At 41.5% G+C, this 24818-nt stretch overlaps 1 protein-coding gene across 2 annotated transcripts in view; it reads left to right on the top strand.

Annotated features, from left to right (window-relative positions):
- Positions 1 to 24818, top strand: part of FAM120A (family with sequence similarity 120 member A) — a 401275-nt gene that overhangs the window by 359731 nt on the left and 16726 nt on the right. The window contains exons 14-16 of one of the 2 annotated variants that reach the window (XM_078661613.1): positions 3827 to 4010; positions 10198 to 10236; positions 14015 to 14125. In XM_078661613.1, coding sequence (XP_078517739.1) covers positions 3827 to 4010; positions 10198 to 10236; positions 14015 to 14125 — 334 coding nt within the window. The remainder of the gene's footprint in view (positions 1 to 3826; positions 4011 to 10197; positions 10237 to 14014; positions 14126 to 24818) is intronic. The other variant, XM_078661614.1, reaches the window with a different exon arrangement.

Here is a 24818-nt window from a genome sequence, read left to right on the forward strand (position 1 = left end):
TAATTCAGTCAGGTTATTGCCTGGAGCTCACTTTCACTCCTCCAACAATACCACCCAGAGAACGTCCCATGTCACAGGAACATCTCATACTAAGACAAGAGGTGGCATCTCTATTACAAAAGAAAGCACTAGAACCTGTCCCAAAACACAGGAGTTTACTCCCTATATTTTTTCATACCCAAAAAGGACAGGTCCCTCAGACCTATACTAGATCTAAGACCCCTGAACCTGTACATACAATCCGACCATTTCCATATGGTCACATTACAAGTTCTACCGTTGTTAAAACAAGGCGACTTCCTTGCCACCTTAGATCTCAAGGAAGCTTACTTTCACATTCCTATCCATCAGTCTCACAGAAAGTACCTTCGATTTGTACTAGAAGGTCAACACTACCAATTCAAAGTACTCCCTTTTGGAGTAACTACAGCACCTCGAGTGTTTACAAAGTGTCTAGCAGTAGTAGCAGCACACTTGAGAAGGGACAACATTCATGTCTTCCCATACCTAGACGACTGGTTAACAAAATCCAAATCATACCACCAATGTGTACAGCACACACATCGGACTATATGTCTGTTGCACAAGCTGGGGTTCACAGTAAATCAGAAGTCACACCTCCAACCATCCCTATCTCAACAGTATCTAGGTGCCACAACAGATACCTCGAAAGCAATTGCATACCCCAATCTCACAAGGATACAAAGTATGCAAGCTCTTATACAAAAATTCCAGCCACAACACTCACTACCAACTCGAGTGTTCATGCAATTAATAGGAATGATTGCATTTTCATAGTACCATACGCAAGACTACAAATGCGCCCCATGCAAGAGTGCTTGGCAAGTCAGTGGAATCAGGCTCAACAACAAATAACTGATCTGGTGGTGGTAGACGACCCGACAGATCGCTCTCTGCAATGGTGGAACACCAAAAACCTTTCCAAGGGCTGGCTGTTCATAGAGCTTGTTCCGCAGGTGGTGCTAACCACAGACTCATCTCTCCCAGGATGGGGTGCGCGTTTATAGAAACACACACAGTACAAGGTACATGGACACAGCAACAAAAGTTACTCCACAATAATCATCTGGAACATTACCCATCAACAAAGGCTGTACTGGTTCGTACAGACAATATGACAGCCATGTATTACATCCAAAAACAACACACTCCGTACAGCTCTCACGGCTGGCGCAGAGCATATGGAGGTGGGCCATTCCTCAAAAGATAGGTTAGTTGAACATCTACCAGGAGTTCACAATCAAGTTGCAGATCTGTTAAGTCGTCAAACAAAACAGATACACGAGTGGGAACTTCATCCGAAAGTTCTTCAACCATTCTTTCACAAATGGGGACAGCCAGATAAAGATCTGTTTGCCACACACCGCAACTCCAAATGCCCAAGCTTCGCCGCCAGATACCCACACCCATTGTCCAAAGGCAATGCAGTATGGATGAGCTGGTCAAACAAATTTACATACGCTTTTCCACCTCTCCCGCTAATTCCATTAGTGGTATGCAAGCTACAGCAACATTCCCTCACATTGATTCTCATAGCACCAACGTGGGCAAGACAACCGTGGTACACCACACTACTAGAGCTATCAGTAGTACCACATCAAAAATGTAAACTCTCTCCACATCTACTAACACAGAACCATGGAGAGATCATGCATCCAGACCCAATGCAGCTCAATCTAGCGATTTGCCTCCTGAAGTCTTAGAATTTGGATACCTCAATCTTCCGCCTGATTGCATTAATGTCATAAAAGAAGCAAGGCGCCCCACCACTAGAGCATGCTACGCAGCAAAGTGGAAAAGGTTTGTTGTGTATTGCACAAATAACACTAACCCATTAGATGCTTCTATACAAAACATTATATGCTACCTACTCCAAAGATGTAATTTAGCGTACTCTTCAATCAGGTTACATCTTGCTGCTATAGCAGCTTATCTTCAAAACATACAACATTAGTCATTGTTTAGAGTACCTGCCATCAAAGCGTTTATGGAGGGATTAAAAAGAATAATTCCTCCCAGAATACCACCCTCTCTGGTATGGAATTTAAAGATTGTTCTCACTAGACTTATGGGTCCTCCATTTGAACTATTACATAAGTGTGAGTTACAGTTCCTTACATGGAAAGTTGCATTTCTAGTTGCTGTTACCTCACTCAGAAGAGTAAGTGAGATTCAGGCATTAACAATTCAAGAACCATTTATACAACTTCATCACAATAAAGTGGTTCTTAAGACAAACCCGAAATTTCTGCCAAAAGTCATTTCACCATTCCACCTCAACCAATCTATTGAGTTGACCGTTTTCTTTTCCCAACCACAGACAGTTGCAGAAAGAGCTCTACACACATTAGATATAAAAAGAGCACTCCTCTACTACATTGATAGGACAAAACTGTTCTGTAAAACAAAACTGTTTGTGTCCTTTTCTCCTCCACACAAAGGCAATCCTATCTCAAAATCAGGCGTTGCAAAGTGGATTAAGTGTATTCAAATCTGTTACCAGACGGCAAAACACACTCTATCCATTCCCCCTAGAGCTCATTCTACCCGTAAATTAGGGGCATCTATGGCATTCCTAGGAAATATACCATTAGATGATATATGTAAAGCAGCTACATGGTCTACACCGCACACATTTACAAAACACTATTGTGTAGATGTGCAGGAAAAACAACAAGCTAGTGTGGGCCAGGCTGTACTCAAAACATTACAAACTACTGCAACAGATACGGGCGGTCGCCGCTAAGGGAGAAAACTGTGTGCAATCTATGCAATAGTGTGTGGTCTGCAGCCCATATGCCTCGAACGGAAAATGCTACTTACCAGTATGCATCTGTTCTTGGCATGTAGAGTTGCGGAACCACACACCCCCACCCGCCTCCCCGGCTACCTAGAGCTCTTCCAGTAATATCTTAATTAAATACACAATACATGGACATCCTTATATATACCCATACAACTTCATCATTTGCCCAATGGCGAAAACAATCTGAAGATGGAGTTGATGCCCATGCGTACTACGATCTACAGGAGGAGTCATCCAACAGACAAAGACTCTTCCAAGACAAAAACAAAGTGTAATCATCCGGGCCCACCACCAGATGGTGATCTATGCAATAGTGTGTGGTTCTGCAGCCCTACATGCCAAGAACAGATGCATACTCGTAAGTAGCATTTTTCTACTCTGGCGATACTTAAAATACAGACTATAATAAGGTACACAAACAGTGTTTCAATAACTTTTAAAAACGGGGAATTGCCACCTAAGCTGACATGTTTCAGAGGGTAGTTACTCAGACATCGCAGCGATCGATAGTACAGGGCAGATTTTGTGCGCTGTGATTTTCAGTTTAATGTGATGCTCAACCTTGACTAATCTAAAATGGAGTCTTATTGTCTTCCTGTATGCCCAATAAGGAGATTCCTCTAAAAAAACTGTAAACAAACATTTTAAAGTCCTGATAGAACTTCATTTTGTATACCAATCCATTCTTAATGTTTTAGCTATTGGATGCATCAGAAGTTTGTATCTGGTGTCACACAGCTTTGTGTATGGGAAACTGATTTGAAAGGTGTGTTGTCTTGCAGTTTCACAGTTGTAAAACTTACTTTTATACCAAAAGTTAGGAGTTTGAATACATTTGTCATGACTGCAGCCGCTGATCTGAGATGTCAAACGTGTCGATAGTTGCGAAACCTCTGCAAGATTGAGGTAAATGTAGTACTGTTTTTTACCATTGAAACATGTTCACAGTAACACTTTTGCAATCCGTAATTAGTAATGACGTGTGTTCTCTGGTTTCAGACTGAAATGGCTGCCAAGGTTGATAAGATGCGGCAGAGTATCCTGGAGGGCTTGAATTTCTCCAGGCAGCACCACCCGCTTCCTTTCCCGCCTCCACCTCCCATGCCTTTTTATCCCACTGCAATGTATCCCCGACCATTCGGGCCATTACCACCTCCACCAGGCCGAGGAAGAGGTTTCCCTGGTGAGTGCCTGTTTGATCAGAGTCCACAGTGTGACTTAGGTACATCACGTTAGTAATCTGAAGCTTACGTGGTACAATCATTTGATTATCAGACGGGTTTCTTCTCCTCCAAACTGCAGGTAGCAAGAATTAAAGATTATACTTTGGGTTGATTTTAGCTTCTTAAACACAGCTAACTAACATGCATCACCTCTTTAGGTTTACTTTCAGCTATGTATTTTTCACATATATATGTAACTGCTCATAACTCTCTAGGGCAATAAAGACCCTAGGACCCCCGTCATGCAAAGGGGGCAATGCTCTAAAAAAAAAAAAAAAAACAGGACTAGGTGAAGGTAAGCCTAATGGTTTGGGACAAGCTACTTGTTTAGTCCAACTACCCCATAAGGTTTTATGGTGTAAAGGGGACTTTGTTTAGTGTAAAGGTAACATAGTTGATTGTTAATCAGAAACACTGAATATATTACTTTTCCCAGTAAAACCTTTCTTACACATTACAAAATGTAAGAACTTTAATATTGTGCAAACAATAAATTGACTTAACAAGTTTTTCAGAGCAGTCATAACTTATTGTTTAACACTTCAGACACTGTTATAATTTGGTAAAATATAGCAGTTTTCAATTCCAGAATGTGCTTTATGATATCTCGTCTCAGCAAGAAAGAAAATGGCACGTCGGGATGCCTATACTGCGAATTAGCAGTCTTGACATATGCATGAGATATTGGTTGTGCTTGCTACATTGTTAATTTATTTTATAATTGTGAAATAGTTATGTTGTCTTGTGCAAAATAGTTAAGGCATTTACTTTGTTGTAACTTCAGCCATTATTGGTGTATATATACTGAAGAGTTGTGAATCCTTATATTTTGTAAAATTAATTAGCAACACTCTACACAAAATGTTTGTGTGGGGACATGTTTAAAGTGTATGATAATGTGTATATAGCTCCGTATCACATTGAGGGATTCTTCACTAAATATTCAGTGGTTTGCTTTTCCAGCATTTACATTTTTTATAGATTCACATGCTTGTATATTACCCTGTGATTAAAGTGGGAGCTCCATGATAATCATGATACAGCAGTAAGAAGAGAAAAGAGAATCATGTCAAAGAGGTGATAGTGCACAGAACTCCAATTGCCCAGAGGACACCATACCACAGATCTTTTACGCCACACCATATAAAAGAGAGGCTCCAGAGCATTACATTGTCTTTTGATATTCATCTTCACAATTTCCCTCCGGGAATTTGTTCCCATACATTGGTGCTTTTCAACCAAGAAATATTTTTTCCTATAACACCAGAATGTTGCCAGCTGCCAAAAAGGCCAAAGAAACAGACCATCTCCCTATGATTTGTGCTCTGTATTAAAATCTGATACTCATTGGCGAAGGAGGAGACCCTAGAGGGTTTGCATGCTCATTCCAGCAGATCAAAGGCTGCGACCAGTGCTATAGCAAGCGAAATCTCGGTCCTGGATATCTTCCAGGCAGTAACGTGGTCCTCTCTGCACCATTTACGAAGCACTACAACCTGAACAGTCGGGTCCGTCGGGGCGAGCACTTTGCCCATTCTGTCCTGCAGGATTGTTTTGCAGGCTCTCCTCCACCCATGCTTGGGTATCTATTCTACGGTAAGGACTCTGTGGCTAGAAGTCTCTATTTGATGAACAAGTTACTTGCCTTCTGTAACGCCTTATCTGGTAGAGACTCTATCTAGTCGCAGATTGTTTACAGACCCACCACACATCCTCCCCACTGTGAAAATGTATTTCTAGGGGAGGGCTGTTCCCCTTTCAGGGCCCTAGTTTTACACCAGTGGTCCGTATTCCTCGTAGCTCCACCCTCCTGGTGTTGAAAGTTGTGAAAAGAAACTGACTTCAGTGCGCTGGTGTGCTGCCTAACAAACAATGCCACCTACTGGTGCACAGGGGCATTGCTCACAAAAAAATGTCCGGATCCAGTCTGATGCCTGGGAATAATTCCAAGGTAAGGAATCTGCTGCTAGATAGACTTTACCAGGTAAGACAAGACCAGACAAGGAAAGCAACTTGTTCATTATGCCCAGAGAAAGTAAATCTCTTCAAATCACTTCTAGTATGATGCCATCAGCTGTCCCTTTAACCTCCTATTGCCTCCCAAAGATGTGCCTGTTACAACAGGAGCTTGACTTACGTTTACAGATCGCAGGTGCCTTCTACAGCCTGATTGAGGCCATGCCCAGAATTAGTCAGGACCGAAGATGGTGAGCCTTAAAGTAGAATACTTTCTTTTATTTCTGTTCAGCACAGTGACCACAGATGCATGTAAGCACCTACGGTCGATTGTCTCCAAAGACATCTACAAACTATATCCATGTTGAGAAGCTCAGAACTATCTGATGAGGCCTGCAGACCCTCCTGCTGAAACTCAAGGGAGTGTGTGTTCTCACTCAAACAGAAAGTGTGATAGTCATGTTTTTTTTTTTAAACAACTAGGGAATGAGATCACAAGCACTGTCAAAGGAGAGCCCATTGCTATGGAAGCCCATTTGTCATCCACAGTGAATGAAAGGAGTTGAACGATACCAGAGTATCATGAATCAGAACTCAATGACAAGTGTTTGGAAAAAGTTGTTCAGAACCTCGGGGAATCCCTACCTAGATCTCTTCGGGACTCATGCCTACAAATGGCCAATTCTGTGCAAGCACAACTCACTAGAAATGGTTGTAAGAATGTTATTTCAATAACTTGGTCCGGTGCAAAAGCTTTTAAACTGGATTTGGCCGTTAATGATGTATAGTGGTACTAGTTTTAAAAAACTGAAATACTCAGTTTTCCCTTTCAAAGAAGAATGCTAAGCAACTAAGATTGAAGAGTTACCAGCTGTTAGAAATGGGGGTCTCTAGTTGGCAGCGGTAGGTACCTTTGTTCAAATAGGGACCCTTGCTTCTAGTCGGGGTAAGGGGGATACACTTCTAAAATAACCCCTGCTCATCCCCTTAATTGCTTGGCACGAGCAGACAGGCTTATTTCAGAGGCAGTGTGTAAAGCATTTGTGAACATGTATAGTAATACATTGAAAACACTACAAATGGACACCACACCAGTTTAGAAAAATAAGTAATCTTCATCTTAACCAAAATAAGACAAAACTACAAAAATCCACAATACAGTGCTAAAAATAAGGCTTTCAAACGGTAGAAATAGTTCAGTTCAATGCAAGTTGTAAATGCAACACTTTTCTCACAAAGTACCTTGGATGTGTCACACAAACAAACAAAACGGGGCCGCAGGGAAGAGGATGCGTCGGTTCCTTGTTCCCGGGGAGGTGATGCGTCGGTTCCTTACTGCGGCAGGGGAGTTGAGGCATCTGTTCCTTACCGGAGAGGAGTTCATGCGTCGGTTTCTTATTGCGTAGGGAGGTGATGTGTCTGTTTCTTAATGCGTCCCCCAACGATGCGACAGACTTGGCGCCATGATGCGACGATCAGGGATGATGCGTGGATTCTTGCAGCCACACAGCACGGTTTGCGTCACACTTGGTACGGTAATCTCACGACTTCGGAGGTCGTGACACCTGATGAGGCGTGCAGCGATTTCTCGAGCTGCTGCAGGTGCTGAAACGGTTTCTTTGGCAATGCGTGGGAAACGGGTACGAATGCGTCGCGCGTCTTCGATGTTACATCGTTTTTCCAGCTCCCAGCAGAAAACAGTTCTCTAGAGGTTCAAAACAACAGCAGGCACCTCTTGCAGATCAGATCCCCCAGCAAGGAAGTTCGTTGGAGCTGGTGGTGAACTCTTTGTGTCCTGAGACTTCAGAGCAGGAGGCAAGCTTAGTTTCAAGCCCTTGGAGAACTTCCTCAAGATGGCAAAGCAAACAGCAAAGTCCTTTTCTCCTTTCCTTGGCAGCAAGTAGCCACTGCAGGCCAACCCCAGACAGCAAACCGCACAGGGGCAGTATTCCTCCTCAGCTTCTCCTGCTCTTCTCCTTGGCAAAGGTGTCTCTTGATTCCCAGAAGTGATCTAAAAGTCTGGGGTTTGTACCCCTCTTTTTATACCAAAAAATCCTTTGTTCTCTGAAGGCAGTGTGTGTCTGTACCCAGCCAAAATCAGTTCTGTCCTCACTGGGGCAGCTTCCAGGGAGGAGGTGGAGACAGCATTGTTGAAGGCAGACCATGCCCATTCAGGTGAAAGGAATTCTCCCCCTACTCTAAATGCAGCCCAGGTCTATTCAGCCCAGCCCTGACTCGTCAGACTTCTGGAGCCGCTACCCCTCTCCATCCCCTGTCATCCAAAAGCCAGACATGCAATACACAACCCTAGCTGAGGCACACTGGATGGTTAGGCAAGAGAATACCTACTTTCTAAAAGTGGTATTTTCAAACCCAGAATGTAAAAGTCACCCTCACTGAAAGATGCATTTTAACATTCTGAGTTCAGGCGTACTAAACTTTATTTTACCACCTTGTTCCCAGGGCCAGTTATGTTTATAAGATGTTATAAACAAACTTCCCAATCTCTCCTATGGGAACAGGTAGCCTTGCAATAGTGAAAAACAAAATTGACAGTAATTCACTATCTGAAAGAGACACGTTTGTGATAGATTCCTTACCTTAGAATATCCCCAGGCGTCAGACTGGATCCGGATTTGTTTTGCATAGCAGTACCCTTGCACGTCGGTAGGTGTCTTCTGCGGGTCCGGCGTCGTGGGCGCCGTGATGACGTCGTCGGAGTACTTAGACGCCGCCTCCGTGTGCTGACGTCAGTTTTTAGACACTGCTTTTCTGCGCCAGAAGCGCAGAGCCATGTTAAAAACCAACACTGGCGCCATTGAAACTAGGGCCCTGAAAGGGGATGACCTTAACCCTAGATATCGGTTCGCAGAACGGGGAGGATGGGTGTGTCGGTAAGGAATCTATCACTAACTAATGTCTCTTACAGATATATCGTTACACAAGTAGTAACTTGTGCATCTGAAAGAGACACGTTAGTGATAGATTCCTTACCTTAGAATAGATACCCCAGCAATACCCAACCCCGGTGGTGGGTCTGCGAACCAATAATCACACCAGAAAGTCCTGGAGGATGGAACGGCCAAAGAAGCCATCCCTCCGGACTTGACTGTCCAGGCAATAGTGTCTTGCAAACGTGTGCAGCGAGGCCCACGTAGCTACCTGGCAAATGTCCTGCAAGGGCACTTCCCGGCCCAGGGCAGTTGTAGTCGCCGTGGCCCGAGTGGAATGAGAACGCAATCGAACAGGGGGCTCCTTTTTAGCCAAGGAGTAACATGCCTGGATACACAAGATGATCCACCGAGAGATGGTCCGCTTGTGCACCGCCTTTCCCTTCTTAGCGCCCACGTAACCAACAAAGAGTTGGTCATCCACCCGGAACTGGCGTGTGCGATCCAGCTAGTAAGAGAGCGCACGTTTTGGGTCCAGACGGTGGAGCCGCTCTTCCTCTTTAGAGGGGTGCGGTGGCGGAAAGAAGGTGGGCAAGGTGATAGTAACACAAGTAGTAACTTGTGCATCAGGACATGCCACACACGTCAGGGCATATCATACCTTTCACATACAATGCACCCTGCCCACAGGGGTACCTTGGGCCTACCTTAGGGGTGACTAATATGTTGAAAGTGGAAGGTGTAGGGACTGGCAAGTGTGTGCACTTGCCAGTTCGACTGCATACAGGCTCTGCAATGGCAGGCCAGAGTTACATTTTACCGGCTGCTTCTGTGGGTGGCACAATCAGTGCTGCAGCACACTAGCAGCATTTGATTTGCAAGCCCTGGGCACACACAGTCCACTATACTAGGGTCTGACAAGTAAATTAGATATGCCAATCATGAAATTACTAATCCATAACAACAATTTACAAAGGGAGCACTTGCACTTTGGCACTGAACAGCAGTGGCAAAGTGCCCAAAGCATCTAGACCAGCAAAACGGAGTCCAACACACAACAAAAACACAGGAGGCAAAGGCAAAAATGCAGGGGAGTCCACGCCAATGGTGCCATGTCTAACACCAGATAAGTAACTTTTACATGTAATCCGTTGGAACCAAGTTAATAAAATGTGAATTGTATCTCTTTCCTGTATCTCTGTAGAAGCAAAGGATTCTTAGCAATTCAGTTTGTATTGTCTGTATTTCGTTTTATTTTTTCCTGAGATTCAACCATATTAATGCTTTCCTTTTCTTTCAGAACCAAGAGGATTCTATGGAAGGGAATTTTCCATGTCCGGTAAAATACCCACATCCCTTGTACCTCTCTTCTTCCTGTACTTTACCAGATTCCTTCTATAGTTGTGGCCTGTGTTCTACCAGATTCCTTCTATATGTCAGGAAATATACACCAAGCAATATAGCCCATAGGGGATAGCACTGCTATGTAGTTATGGACTAGAGTGGATTAGAGTCCCTGAAGCAGTAGTGGGGCCACCACCCGACTGCAGTCAATAACTACTAAGGTTTGCGCACCCCTTTGTGCTATATTATAATTGGAAATCAGACCCACAAAAAACGACTTCATGTCAAAAGCGGTTAGGTGTTGTTTTTTCATGGTAATATATACTTGAAATAAATGTTAAGTAAATAACACCTGTAGCTTTGATTGGTTAGTTGGGTACCACTATGTTTTTCTTCCTGAAACATGAGCTTTCTTTTGAAATACATTGTACTAAATGACTATATTTGATGGTCATAAAAGGGTCATCCAGAAGACACAACATAACTAGTTTATGGATTGATGCACAATACATTTAGTAATGTGGTGAATTGTAATGTATTTCACCATTTGGAAAATGTTGATTACACTTAAGAGATATGTTGCAACATCTTGGAAATTAAAGATAGTGTCTCAGAAAACAGAAATTAGGTGTTATTTTAGGTAAATTCCTCCCGCGTTAATAGTGTCAATCACCCAGTGTTGCCAGTTCCTTCACCACAGATTTCAACTGAACAACTAGAGCGCTAACATTCCACATTTATAAACGAAGTGAAGCACCTCTGAACTGTAAATTCCTGAAATAGGAGATGTTGAATTAAAGCATTTCATCAGGTGCAGGCTACTTAGTGTTAAAAAGTAAAACATTTTGATTTAATTGTGCAGTTTGTTAATGCAGCTAATGCAGCTTTGAAACCATATGGGATGTGAGAGAAACATGCGATTTTTGTTATCTTTAGCACAATATAGTGTCAAGGGTTAACACTAGTTGGTGACAGAGATGCCTACCTCCTTTCAGCACTCGCTTTTCACATCTCAAACTCTCCCCCTCTCTCAATATTTACTGTGTTAAAATTGGAAATAGTAAACTTTGGTAGACAAATGGGCTTTTATTCTACCATTGAAATTCAAAGAAGTGTATTTTCTTTGAAGGGTGGTTATAACATGCAAAATAGTCACTTTGCTATTTGTTACCCACTTCCCTCTTGTATATCGTTTCTTTGGAATCTCCTTTCTTGAGTGTGCACAGGCTTCATAATATAAAATATCTTTAATAGCTGTGTTTCCATTGTTCTAATCAGAAGAAGCTGATTAACACATGTCCATTCCATTTGATACTTCCTTGGTACGTTAGACAGTCGATGGCATAAGCACATGCAGATCGTGGAGTCACCAGCAAGAGAGTAGCATTAAATAAATTCCAGTAGCTTTAGCAGAATACATCTTATCCTAACTTCTAATATGGTGAAGTGGACACCATTTTAGTCTGAACACCAAAACACAATCCCTGTTCCTGCTGCAACTAATGTGCTGATGGACAATTGATTCAAATTTGGCTGTAGTAGAGCATTTTGTATTGCGCTAATTAAATTCACTGAATTAATGTTTAATTCTAATCGGGAATGAGAGAAGCACCCTTCACTCAGTAAAGTCACTTCTACCTGACGTTGGTTGCATACAGGCTCATGGAGCTGTAAGGAAATTTAATTAGGAAATTCTATTTTTTTTTAAACTTATGACTGTATTTATACAATGTAACTGATTACTTTCAAAGTAAAGTTTTTTAATTGGCTACATTTTTGGTAAAACAAACATATTAAATTTCGGTTTACATCCTGCAATTTTCACAATTAATAGCACATTTACAACACTAAATGTACATTCTATTTAATCTATTAAGACCATTACCTTTTTTGGTGTGTGTGGTTATCTATCGAACGATACTGCCATTTTAAAAGACAACGAACACTAATGGATTGCATTTATCTTGGACTAGAATATCTCCATATCAACCCCATGGAAAGATTAAGCATGTTTATGGGGTCCACATTATTTCTAGAACTAGTAGTATGAGAAGAGAAAGGTTTTTATCTACGAATTCAGCCTACTGCAGTGTAAAGGGGAGGATTTTAAATCCGTCTCGTCCAGCACCATGCCTCCCAGTGTCTGCACATTCTTTAAGCTTGCTTAGCCCTCTGGTTATTTATTTTAACTCTGTGATCGTCATTGGCATCTGTTATAGAAATCTGGCCTAGTTCTGTGTGGGTTGGTATTGTTATGTGCAGATGTCTGATTTACAATTTGGTTTACCATTCATGCTCGCTTTGTAGGCCATTAACACAAATAAATGATTCTCTGTCTTACTTTCCATGATGGTTAATAGTGTGCCTAAATGTCCTAATGTGCTTAAAAAAAGACCATGACAATGCTCTGGAGTTGGAATAGGACTAAGCAACAAGCCTCATAAAGTAGTTTAATTTCCTCCAACAAGACGTTATTAATCCGCATTGAGGAATGAGGGTGCACATCATTCCGGTTAAATACCTGATGTAGAGATCCACTGCCTTTTTACTTAAATACGTTTGCAGTAGGCATTATTCTCAACTGCTTGTTTCTGTGACATTGTGACCCCAAATGAGTTAAGTATTAAAAACAAAGTCATTTTTATAGCTGACTCTAGCATTGGGAGAAAAAAAACGAATTTTTCTTTCCAGTGTTTAAAAGAAATTTGATAAATGTTTTCTTTTGAATGTTAGTGTGCAATCATAAAAGAATAAGAAGTAAAAATGCTGGCAGAGAGTCAGTGTGTCAAAGTATCATAAACACATCGATTTGAAAGCACGAACAGCAAGTGTGTGTGAAATTTAAAAGAATAGTACTAAGTTGTGCTCAAACATTTACACACCAGTCTCAGGTCATAGAATGTCATACCTCTCTAAATGTAATTGCATTTGTGACAACTAAAATACTTTAGAAGTGGAATATGCCGCAAACCAAAGTTAAGCGTTTGGGCATAATATTAGTGTACTCCACTTTTGTCCACACGCTAAGGCCATGGTTACTTCAGAATTTACCCAACCTCATTTTCTAGAGACAAAAAACATCCTTTATCTATATCCGAACAGAAGAATTTATTACACATTTTCATTACACCCTAGGTCAACCATTTATTATCAATTTTAAGAAAAGTTTGCTAGCATATGGCAAGTGCACCAAGCATTTGGATTAAATAAGTGCTGTCCTATCATTCTTTCTCTGAAGCACCTGGGCTGATTAGCAATTTAAAAGCAATCATTTCAGAATAATCATCTTGGGGCTCCTCTTGTAGACCTACAAAGCAGTTCAGTGTAAATATTTAGTAGGTTCACTGTCAAGGAAATGAATGTTTAAAGTCACATTCCAATTTTGGAGACTTCTAAAATTATAGGCAGCGTACTCACTCCTTTGTGAAAAGCCCAATTGCGTTATTTTACAGGTGATTTTCTTAAGCGATTTATCCTTAATGACTTGCTTAGTGGTTTTGCACTGTTTTCTCACAAGTCCGGTGCTACGAGACTTTGGTGATATGGCAACATGCTAAATCCAAGCTTTAAAAAAATAAATAAGTGTTGGGCCTCTCAATCTTTATTTCGGAATTGTTTGCTGTTACTAAGAAAGGAATGCTAACGCACATAAACAAACATTGCAACTTACTTCAAGGAATTAAGTCTGGCTGAAAAGGTTTCACACAGATGAGTCCTGAAGGTTGTCAATCAGATTATTGTTGTCTCTCCAACGATAACCCTCCTATTTCTAGCCAAAGCCTCCACAAGTGATGCCCGAACATCTTTAATGGCTTCAAGAAGAGGTCACCTCCTTCCTGGCAAAAAGTATCTCCAAGCTCCGGGAGCCAAGAAACTTAGTCAAGGTACTTCCTGGTCCCTGACAAAGGATGTGGAACTTGACTTTTTCTTGATCATAAGCACTTTTATAAGATGCCAAATATTTTCTATAATTTAGTTTCACATTTATTTAATTTTGTATTATAAATACAAGTTTTACAGGACAGCTTCCAGGTACAACTGAGCACTATATTTATACATCTAAAGAATGGAATATGAATTGGTATAGTAATCCCATATTTGTCCTGAGTAGAGGCGATACAACCTTTGATGGCCAAACGGTATGTCTCCTGCCCATAGACCCTCAAACCAGGCTGTGCTGATAGGATTACTTAGTATGTTGTTGCACCATTCTTGAAAACATTAAAAATAATAAAATGCACAACCAACTCGGCAGTTAATCTCCCCCCCCCCCCCCCCCCCAAACTCAATCGGACACATCAGCCATCTACCACATGAAGGTAAAACATGTCACATGGCCCTCAATGATAACGCTTGAGCTAGTTGAAAATCCTAGTGTCAAAGAACCTTTATGGTCTGTTCGAGGATTGCATGTAAACTATTGTATTGAAATCAAATTTTAAGGACATTTTCCTCCTTAAAAAGGAGTAGGTCATCCCTAGTTTCACATATAATTAACTTCTCAATCTCAGTTTCTCAACCTTATAATAAATGTCAGTCAATTGAGACATGTCTTTGGTTGTATCAATGCATTTCTTGATAAATCAGTAGGAGTGTTCATGCTAATGATCTAGGTTGCAAGCCCAGCGCCTTCACTTATTCTCGTATAAGGTCAAAACTTTTAAGGTTCTAGATACCATTGCAGTCTCTTATGTCAATAGGGTGGCATCAATCTGCCCTTTACTGCCTCACTGAAATGTGTTTTCATATTTTGTCAAGGAACAGATTCTCAATGGAAGAAAACACAAAACATTTTAAATGTGAAGAAGCAATGATTTTTGTAGAGGACACGTACCCTGCATGGATCTTGTAGATGCGTGAAATGTATTGCACTTTTTAGTTTAAATCCAATTACTCCCTGAAAGGTTTGATTCTTTCAAACCCCGGCTTTGTTCACAGGAATTGAAATGACACTACAGGAGCATAACCTCCAGGGGAACCAGGCTAAGTGTTTCTCCCAGATCAAATTCCACCGAGTGCATCAGATCAAGAAAGCATAAACAGATCAATTCAAGTGCTAAACAATTATGATCACAAATCAATAAGTAACATAAAAAGTGTTAATACCCATGAAAGTGCATCAGTCTTGTCATTTAAATAATTTGTATATCAACAAAAAGTTCATAGACACCCAAAAAAGTAAGATTACTTTAATGAACGTGGTAAGTGGAAAAAAGTGAACATCCAATGATGAAGGCCTGGGCGGTAAATTCTGTTCCTCTCGCAGAATTTGGGTAATTTCGTGTTCTGCGGAGAACGCAGAATTGCCAAAAATTCCACGATCAGCGGCTTCACGGAATTATTTGTTTGTTCGCGCTTTCAACATGCGTGTTCGCAAGATATTTCTCCACCAATCACGCAAACAGCGTTCGTGAACAGGAAAAAAGCATTGCGAAAGGGTTGAGCAAGCAATTCCGCGTGCTCGCAGAGATTTTTTACTGTTTCGCAGAGCTTCGCGTAGTGCGTTTACGCAAATTCCGCCCACCCCTACAGTGATGTGTGTAGCCTAAAATATGTTTGTTTGTTTTTAAAAAAAACCTGGCGGCAATAGACTGTATGCAAGCGGCAAAATTGTAGAATTTCAGAATAAATCAACAAATGAGTCCATGAAGTTCATAAGTTATACAATGTGCTTAAATCATGGTAAAATGTCTATTTCCGTGTCGTTATCACAAATTGACCACTAGTAATTTTTATGCAGCTGCAAAAAATGAAACCATGCTGTGTAATAAATATGTTGCGAAAAATTTAGGTGAAAAAACTCCAGTGAAGAAAAAAAATTCAAGGAGGAGAATGGTAAATGGCGTGCAAGGTGAGGCAGCACCTGCCTGTCCAAACAGGAGGCCATGAATAATGAGTTAGGCAATTGTCCCTGTGTAGAAACTGGATTAGCCATAATAATGTTTAAAAGTTAGCGATAAAAACTAATGAATAAGCTCAGCAAGATTGGTGCTTGCAGACAGGAGGCGGCATGGATGGGTGTGTGGTGCCGCAAGAGGCGTAGTTTCAAAAGTAGGTAAGATTCTCAGCTGACGGCAACGGTGCATGCAGGAGAGAGGTCCTGCAGAGAATGAAGAGCAATATAATTGCAGTGTAGTGCCTGGAAATGCCCTCAGTACTGTGCTGGGCAGCCCAGTGCCGAAGCCGCCGTAATGAAACCAAACTAATCTGTTTTGTGTGCGTTGGTGATGAAGCCGGCCGTTTTAGATTCTGGGATGCAGACTTGAAGTCTTAAATTAGGTCCTCACAGCGTCCATGAAATCTAAACATTTAAGAGAAGGGTGATGCTTCACAAAAGGGCAAGTGGGGAAACGAAGGGCTCATGCATCCCTGTAAAAGCAATCTAAAAGCATTTGCAATGCAATAGGTCTCGCATTTACAAGACTTTGAGCTATCGGCATTGTAAATGACAATGCCTTTTATTTATGTGTTGTTTTTAAAACAGATAAATAAAAGGCATTGTATAGCTTAAACTCTCATAAATGTGAGACCTATTACATTGCAAATGCTTTCAGTGCCTATGCTATAACAATTTTTTTAAAACGTTAGGAGAGAAAGCAATTTGAGAAAATAGTGCTCGGCGGCTGTAATTAAAGCCTACAGAGTAACAGCACACGTAACAGAGGGTGTCGCCTTGGGAGGTTAAGAAATGAGACGAGGCGGTACTAAAGAGGGACCACTAAGTCTATACAGTGGAGCTTGAAGTCCCTACCTGAATACTGCATGCTCCCACAGAGCAAGGAAGGTAGAGGGTGAAAAGCTGTATGATAAATTCATCGAGAAACGTAAGCAAGGTCGATGGGCATGAACATTTAGCCTGTAACCAAGGAACACCCCCACCCCCACCCGTATGAAGGTGTATGCAAAGGCTGAGTTAAAAATTTGTTATTAGAATAACCTATGCAGGTTCTATGGACTCAATTTGAAAATATTACTTGCTCCCTCCCCTAAAAGAATTCTTGTGGTTTACTTAAGCATACAGTTGAAATCTTGGTGTACCTAGTCAGTTAGTTGTGTTCTATTGACACACGGAGGTAGGTAGGCTGCAGACCTTTTTTGTCACAGATTCATTCACTAGCATAACTTCGTTTTTTTTAGCTGTGCTTTGATCACCATGCTGTTGTGTTCCTAAACAAAACTGTCACAACAGTTGGGTTCCTCCAAATATTTACTGTGAACACTTTTTAATGTGTACACATTTGTGTTATGGTACTAATACTTTTTGTACAGTTTTCATTACTACTCCGACATCTCTTTGCGCACATGCCTGTGCACTGTATACACAATGGTTCCTTTACACAAAGTTGTAGTACTACACACTGTTATGTATTTATGTAGCAAACACCCATCATCGGCCGCCTACATGTTGTATAGTTTTGTTACTGTGCATCAGTGTTACTGTATGCGCTGTAGTGTGACATTTTACCCCAGTATAAAAAGTATAGCTGCAAAGAGCAAACACAGTTCTAAATAAAACTGTATATATTTATCCAGTGATTGGGTACTCAAATGAACAAAATGTAACTACCAATAAAGTGTTTTTTTTATCTGCAATTCATGCTTGAATCAGATATAGTAAATTGACATACTTTGCAAACACCATGTTATTCATTAGTAGTAATCAATTTTCTTGTCAAGTTTCTAAGATATTCGTTTAGCTTTTTACCTATGGAAGGGAAAGGTACGCTCTGTTAGGAAAATTAGGGCTACAATTTAAAATTAATCATTACATAAAATATACTGCATTTTTCATTATTAACATGGTAACAATACCTTCCATCTTTTAGCAATTTTGCAAATAAATACTTTTTACTTTACCCATTTTTTCGTAAACATAAGCCTCAGGAAGCAGGGCTTGGCTGAAAACATGATGGCAGACTTTTAAGGAACAAGAGAAAGATGCAGATGGCAATCTGCCTGTAGTGCGCACTGTTCCTATGGGAACTGATTTCCAATATATCAACAATATTAATCACACAACTTTAACTCAAATGCAATTAGCCAATTTTTAGTGGCAAATTTTCTTCAAAGATCATAAAACAATTCCATCATTGTTTACATTACATCCCATTTACATGTATAGTACACAAAATGCAAATGTGTCATTCTCTTTTTCTGGGAAAGGAATATATAACATCAAATAGAACAAAAAAATGTCAATGATATTTCACAATTTTCATGTCATTGGAACATTAATACATTATCTCAACATTTCCAGAGCCCGATGCATTTCAGGAAATATTCTTCCCTTCATCAGGGGCAGTATCCTTAAACACAAAATAAGCAAACATCACAATTTTATCTAATCAAAATGAACAATAAGACACTATTTAGGTGAGTCCAAAGTGTAATATCTCTGTGTCAAAAGCTACGATGTACCCGCGATTGCAGAGCTATGAAGCATTCATAAAAAGTGGGAAAATGATCATGCACTCAAAGATATCAATCCAAAGTATCCAAAGGAAAATTGTAATCAAATTGTCAAGCGGTTTTGCACACCTTCTCACTAGGGTGAAACTGTCGAGTTATATGACGCCCTTTAAAGTGGTGAACCATTACATGCATCTGTTATATGCGTGTAAATACCTGTGTTCTGGCTTATGGGAAAATTCAAAAACGTGGTAAAAATGCCACGTGCCACAAACATTTACTGCAAAGCAAATAATAGTTGCCCATTACTGGATATATAAAGACGACGGGAAAGCTACTGACTTCAGTAGTCTGCATTGGTGCCACGTTTTGTCATCACTAACCTGCAGTGATGGAATGAAGAAAATGCCTCCTCTATTCTGCGGTTAGGATCATAAATACTTCTTGTTTTAGCGACAATCAGCCGTCTGTGGAAGATATATTATCTAGCATTACTCTTTTTAACTACCATGGAACTGCGAATAATTACTGCTTTGATGAAATCAGACCTACCAGTCTTCTTCTAGCACTCAGGAATCGATACTGTCAAATCCGCAAAAGATCCCCACCTCATATTCCTAAAAGTTGTAAATAAAATCCTATTACTGCTCTACTCATGTAATGTGTTAAAAAACACCCGAATAGTTATACACGCTGACATACCTCCTAGAATATCGATGTAAGTTTCTCCTAGTCTCTTCTTGGTCCGTGTTCTGCTCTGTCCTAGTGTAGATGGAGATTCGGTCACTGCGGATGGTTACCATACAGGTATAAAGTAGTCCCATGTACTGAGAGGCTGTGGCTCAGTCTCCAAGGGTTATGGGAGATGTAGTCCTCAATATTAACAGACTTCCCAATATGCAAGAAAAAACCTGGCAACACATTGTTGCAGTAAGAATCGATAATATTGAAAAAATAACGGACTTCTCTTTGAAGACTGAAAAATATCCTGTACATATATCGTCAATTGACGCTTTAGGTGTCGGAGGTGAACCATTTGTTCGGAAACCTAAGTCTCAGGAGGCAGGGCTTGGCTGAAAACATGATGGCAGACTTTTAAAGAACACCCAGGCCCAGTTGTATACTAAGTAGAATAATTTTGCATGATTTCGATACCTATCAGCAAATTTATGGGAGTGTTGAGGCAGTAGACTCTGTACACCCATTGGTAAATAACATTAACCTCCAGCATTAGGCTAAACTGTTAAACGTTAGGCATGCGGGGAGGAGAGGCACAGAGACACGACATCAGAAGTACCTAGTGCTCAGAAACATTGCACCATCTGCCGCAAAACGAAGCCTGTGACCACATGTGTGCCTTAACACCCCTCACCGCTACCAACCATGCTGGTAAGGTGCTGATGCTGCCAGCACTAAACTGCAGGTAAGCTGCCTGAAATCATATGCCCTAGAGATGGTAGGGTATACCACAAGTCTGAAGAGGTCCCAACACATAGGGTGCAGAGGAAAAGATGCTCAAAGAAAAAGGGACAGCCCAGTAACCATGGGACCTGGGCAAGACAATGAATAAAGAACATTATAGTCCCTAACTGGGAAATGTGAGCCTCAACTTCCTCATCAACCATATATAACCATCAATAGTTTGGTTTGAACAAAAATCCAGTCAAATGTATTAAGTTAATTTAAAAACAATAAGGTTAAACTTATCTTGTTCATAAATGTTTTGGTTATATGGTGCTCCCAAGAATACAACTGAGCAGTGAAAATGAAATAGGTTAGTTTAAAGTGTGCAAATGCGATACAAAAAGCATATGTACACAACTGGTGACTGATATGGATACAATTGTTGTTGAATACCACTCTGAATCAGAGTATCATTTTCCAAAGTCCAGTACAGATGGTTCTGAACCCTCTTGGGTTTCTTTCCTCATGTATTCTGCTGGTTTCCCATGCTCAAGTGGCACTTGTGAGCTGTGCGGTAGAATCTCCACCTGTATTGGACTCAACATTGGGGTTTGCTCTCGGACACCAGCTGTATCTTGGACGAGGCAGCCCAGGACTTTAAGTGGTGGTTGGTAGATGCAGCAGACTGTCCTCCCTGCCACGCATAGATTTGTGACCGATGCGTAATCATTGTGCGGTCTCTAGCATGTAAGGTTGTGCTTACTGCATGCTAGTTTTTTCACCTGCAGGCTCTCTGGTTGACTCATGCCACCTACAGTAGCAGTGCAGTCTTCTCTGTGCCTTACAACAGTAGCCATGTTTTCCCCTGAGTTCTGAGTGTTGTCAGGAAGGACCATTGTCATCTCCTGAAAACCTGGGTTGGGCCTGGGGGAAGTCTAGTTTAAATACCAAGTGATACTCTGCGATTAAATGTAATATTGGGGTAACACATTGGTTTTTAAATCACTATTGCACGGGCCCCCACTGAGGTTATTAGAAGTGCTTCCCTGTCTCCTGGTGTAGGCCTGCTCTCTATCAAACCTGGTTTTTAGAGATCGAGGACTGCCTATGATGAAGCATGACACCTGGTGGTGTGTGAGGACAGTCCATCATTTTTTTGAGATACCCAGCACTCTACTATCTTAGTGCTTTGTAAGGATACAGTCACATTATATAAACTGACTAATATTTCAGGGTAGCTTCTATTGTTTGTGCATTTGATAGGCTGGAGTCCAGCTCACCCTGATAACCCAAAGCCTCTAGTTCCCGCCCTTTAATAATGCCAAAGGTTTTTGTGTTTATATAAGGAGTGTTGTGCCTCCTGATCCTGAACATTTATCATCCTCTGTCTTCTTTTTTGGCAAGAACTTCTATCCCAGCAACCAAACGGTGTGCTGCACTCGAACCTCCAAAATCTACACCTCCATGCTTGGAGATTGTTGAACTGGCTGAGTAGGTTCAACCTACGTTCAGAGGTAGTAAGCGTACTTTTAGCTGCTCAACACTCAATTACCAAATGGATTTATTCTGGTTGCGGAGCAACCTTTTGGCCAGGTGTGTGGCCTGTTGGGTTGATCCACTTCAGGCCAAATTATCCGGTGTTCTTTGTTGTATCTCCATCCCAGCAAGCCCTTGCTGTGGGCTCTGATATGTTACTTTTCATCCTTTTTACTTATCCTGACAAACCTTCTTTGTTAGTCCCCTCTTGGATTTCTTGTAAGGGCTCACATATAGTTCCTCCTTTAACGTTTATTATACCACGGTGTAATATTAACTTGGGCCTCATGTTCTTGAAGTGCACATGTTTTGAGCTTATGCACAGTATTCCTCGGGGGCTGTTGATCAAGATTGTTTCCTTCATTGTGATTACTTCTGCTCACTATTTCAGACATTTGCAGGCTCTGTCACTGGAATCTCTCTAAACCTCTACCTTCTGTGACAAAACAGTGATTCGGATTAAGGTCATATGCTTCTACTTTGTTCCATGTTTTTGTCCACCTCTGCAGTGGTTCCAGAACAGTTCTTGAACAGCTTGTATTGGTATAAAGATAGCCTGAGCTTGTCAGTGTGAGACTGTAAATAAGATTCCATTGGTGATAGCCTGAGCTTGTCAGTGTGAGACTGTAAATAAGATTCCATTGGTTCTAGAACCATTGGAGAACCCCAAAACGGATGCTAAAACCCCTTCTTACAGTCAGATTTGTATTAACCACTTCGGTGCTCAGGACGGCCCCTGGCCGTCCGATGTCACGGTGGGCAACACGTGTTCTAAGGATGGCCCGTGGCTGTCCGAATCCCACCAATTTAGTAATTCTCCCGCACAGCTGAAAAAGTCGCGTAGCTCCAAAGAGGTTAATGATTCATATTTGTTTGGCAAACCAGAATTCTTTTTATAGTTTTTTTAAAATTAAACTAATGGCATGTAATAATTGATTTGTGATTGCTTAGGACAGACAGTTGTGTTTTGAGTACAGTTGAGGCTTCACCATTAAACAACTTAAAAGCAAAATCTTTACATTGATTTCACCTTGCTTTCAAACCTTTTAACTATAGTGGAAACCTCATACTGTGTAAACGTTTATAATAATTTTTCCAGGTTTCCCTTACTTTCTCCTATGTTTTTTACATGTATGTGCTACTCTCAAAAATGGATTTATCCTTTAATGCATGTGTCATTACTGTTCGCCAGATATTGGCATTGATGGTAAAGTCCCATAATCTTGCTGTCTCTCTACGTGCCCCCACAATCATGCCAAAGGATGAAAAAATCACTTTATGCTTGGAAAATCGATTTCCCCTTTTATGCCTACTAATGGCATATTTTTTATCAGTGCTATCTGGGTTTTTATTATGTCTTCTGACTCGCCATGCACCACTGATCAAAAAGGCTGAATCAAAGCACAATTTCATAAAGTATGCAGACATATGCTTGCCTTCCTTGCCATCTAACACAGGGTCAGGGTGTTTATTAGCCCTAAAGAGTAAAGTTGTGACTGGTGGCAATTCTATATAACACTTTTGTTGAATGAGTATGCAAGTGGACTCTCCTCCCAACTCTTGGTGTCACACCAGGGCTACTTCCCAGTCCTCATCCTCAGGTGGCAGAGTAAGCCAAGCGCAGCCGCAGGCACTGCTGCCAGCACCCTGTCTACACACAAGGCTGCTCTCTAATCACCATGGCTTCTCAATGTCACACATAATTCAGGGAAGCAGGTTTCCGGCTCAGAGCACAATTATGCATGTTTGGTTTATAACAGGATTTCACTGTTCATGGCCCCCCTTCAGACGGACCCTGTCTGCCAGGCAGCCATGTTTTCTTTCAAGTGGTGCCTTTGGTGAATCCCTATAGAATCTACAGCACTCTTTCACTGCAGTTTGCCTCCCACTGATCCATTGTATTCCCTGGCCTCTTGGCACTGACCACCATGGCCAGCTTCTCACATCTTGGAGATCAGCCTGAGATTAACAGTCTATTTTGCCTCACTGATTAATGTCAGCTACTCCTCACCATACCACCGTCGCTCATCCCCAGCTGCTTCAATCACCACCATCAGGGTCACAAATTCTCTTCTTGGGTGCTCATGTGAGGCCTCTCCACTGAGGTGCATCATTACATAGATATCTGGATATTTATTGAAGGGTGTGATGGTGGCCATGGAGCTCCACAACTGGAGGGGCATGTTGGGATTCAGCAAGACAATAATGTCTTACTGGCTTTCCTAATACATATCAATTAAGACCTGATATCTGCATATGGTAAGAGCCCATTCTTACTAACCTAAGCCCTAAAAACAGTAAGTTAAGTCCCCAACACTCCTCATACTTCCTCATTGAACTGCACCCTTCCCTAGTGCACAAAATAGTAATCGCCTAATCAAAACATCACTTTATTTCATATACTAGGGAAAACAATTATAACAGTTCAATTTTAGGTAAAAGTTGTTGTTTTTTTTTTAAAGTATGAGGGTCGGGTGGCCAGAGGTTGGGTCAGTTCACCACCCCCCTGCTGCCTCTGCCTCCGCCTCCAAACTTTCCTAGTCCGGCCCTGCCAGAACATGGGCATCCAGTTGGTGGCAGGATCAGCCATCACATCCACCACTAGCACAACATCACTTCGGACAGGTGGGTTCTTTGAATAGTCCAAAGAGGCTACTCCCTCCCCTTTGAGAGAATACCTCCCTCCATCCCCACTTACGACCGGCTGGCGCCAGAAGTAGGCTGTGGTTGTTATTGCTGCTACTTTCTGGTCCTGAAAAAGGACATGGGTCTGAGTCCAATCATAGATCTGTGAGTCCTAAACTACTTCCTCAAAAAGGAAATGGTTAAGTTGCTGACTCTAAGTCATGTCTTGTCTGCCCTGGATCTAGGAGACTGAATGGTAGTGTTAGACTTGCAGGACACCTATTTTCACATTCCCGTCCTGTCTCTTCATCTGCGCTACATTTGAAGTCATTAAGGCACAGGCACTGTACATTGATATAAGATTTGTTGAGCTGGTCAGGTTCTGCCAGGTGGTGCAAGGTAAGCAGCTGGTCAGGCAAGCAGAGCTTCAGGAGCTCCACAGGCTTCGTCACAGCCAGGGTGAAGTGGGGAGCATGGTTCCACACACTGCAGTGCACTTTCAACGAAGGGGTTTGTGCACTCAGTCCACATGCTGTTATGAGAGCTTCTGGGCATTGCCAATTTATATTCCCAAAGCAAAGTAGTTGGATAGGTTTCCACTGT

Source organism: Lissotriton helveticus, chromosome 9, assembly GCF_964261635.1.
Source record: "Lissotriton helveticus chromosome 9, aLisHel1.1, whole genome shotgun sequence".
NCBI lineage: Eukaryota > Metazoa > Chordata > Amphibia > Caudata > Salamandridae > Lissotriton > Lissotriton helveticus.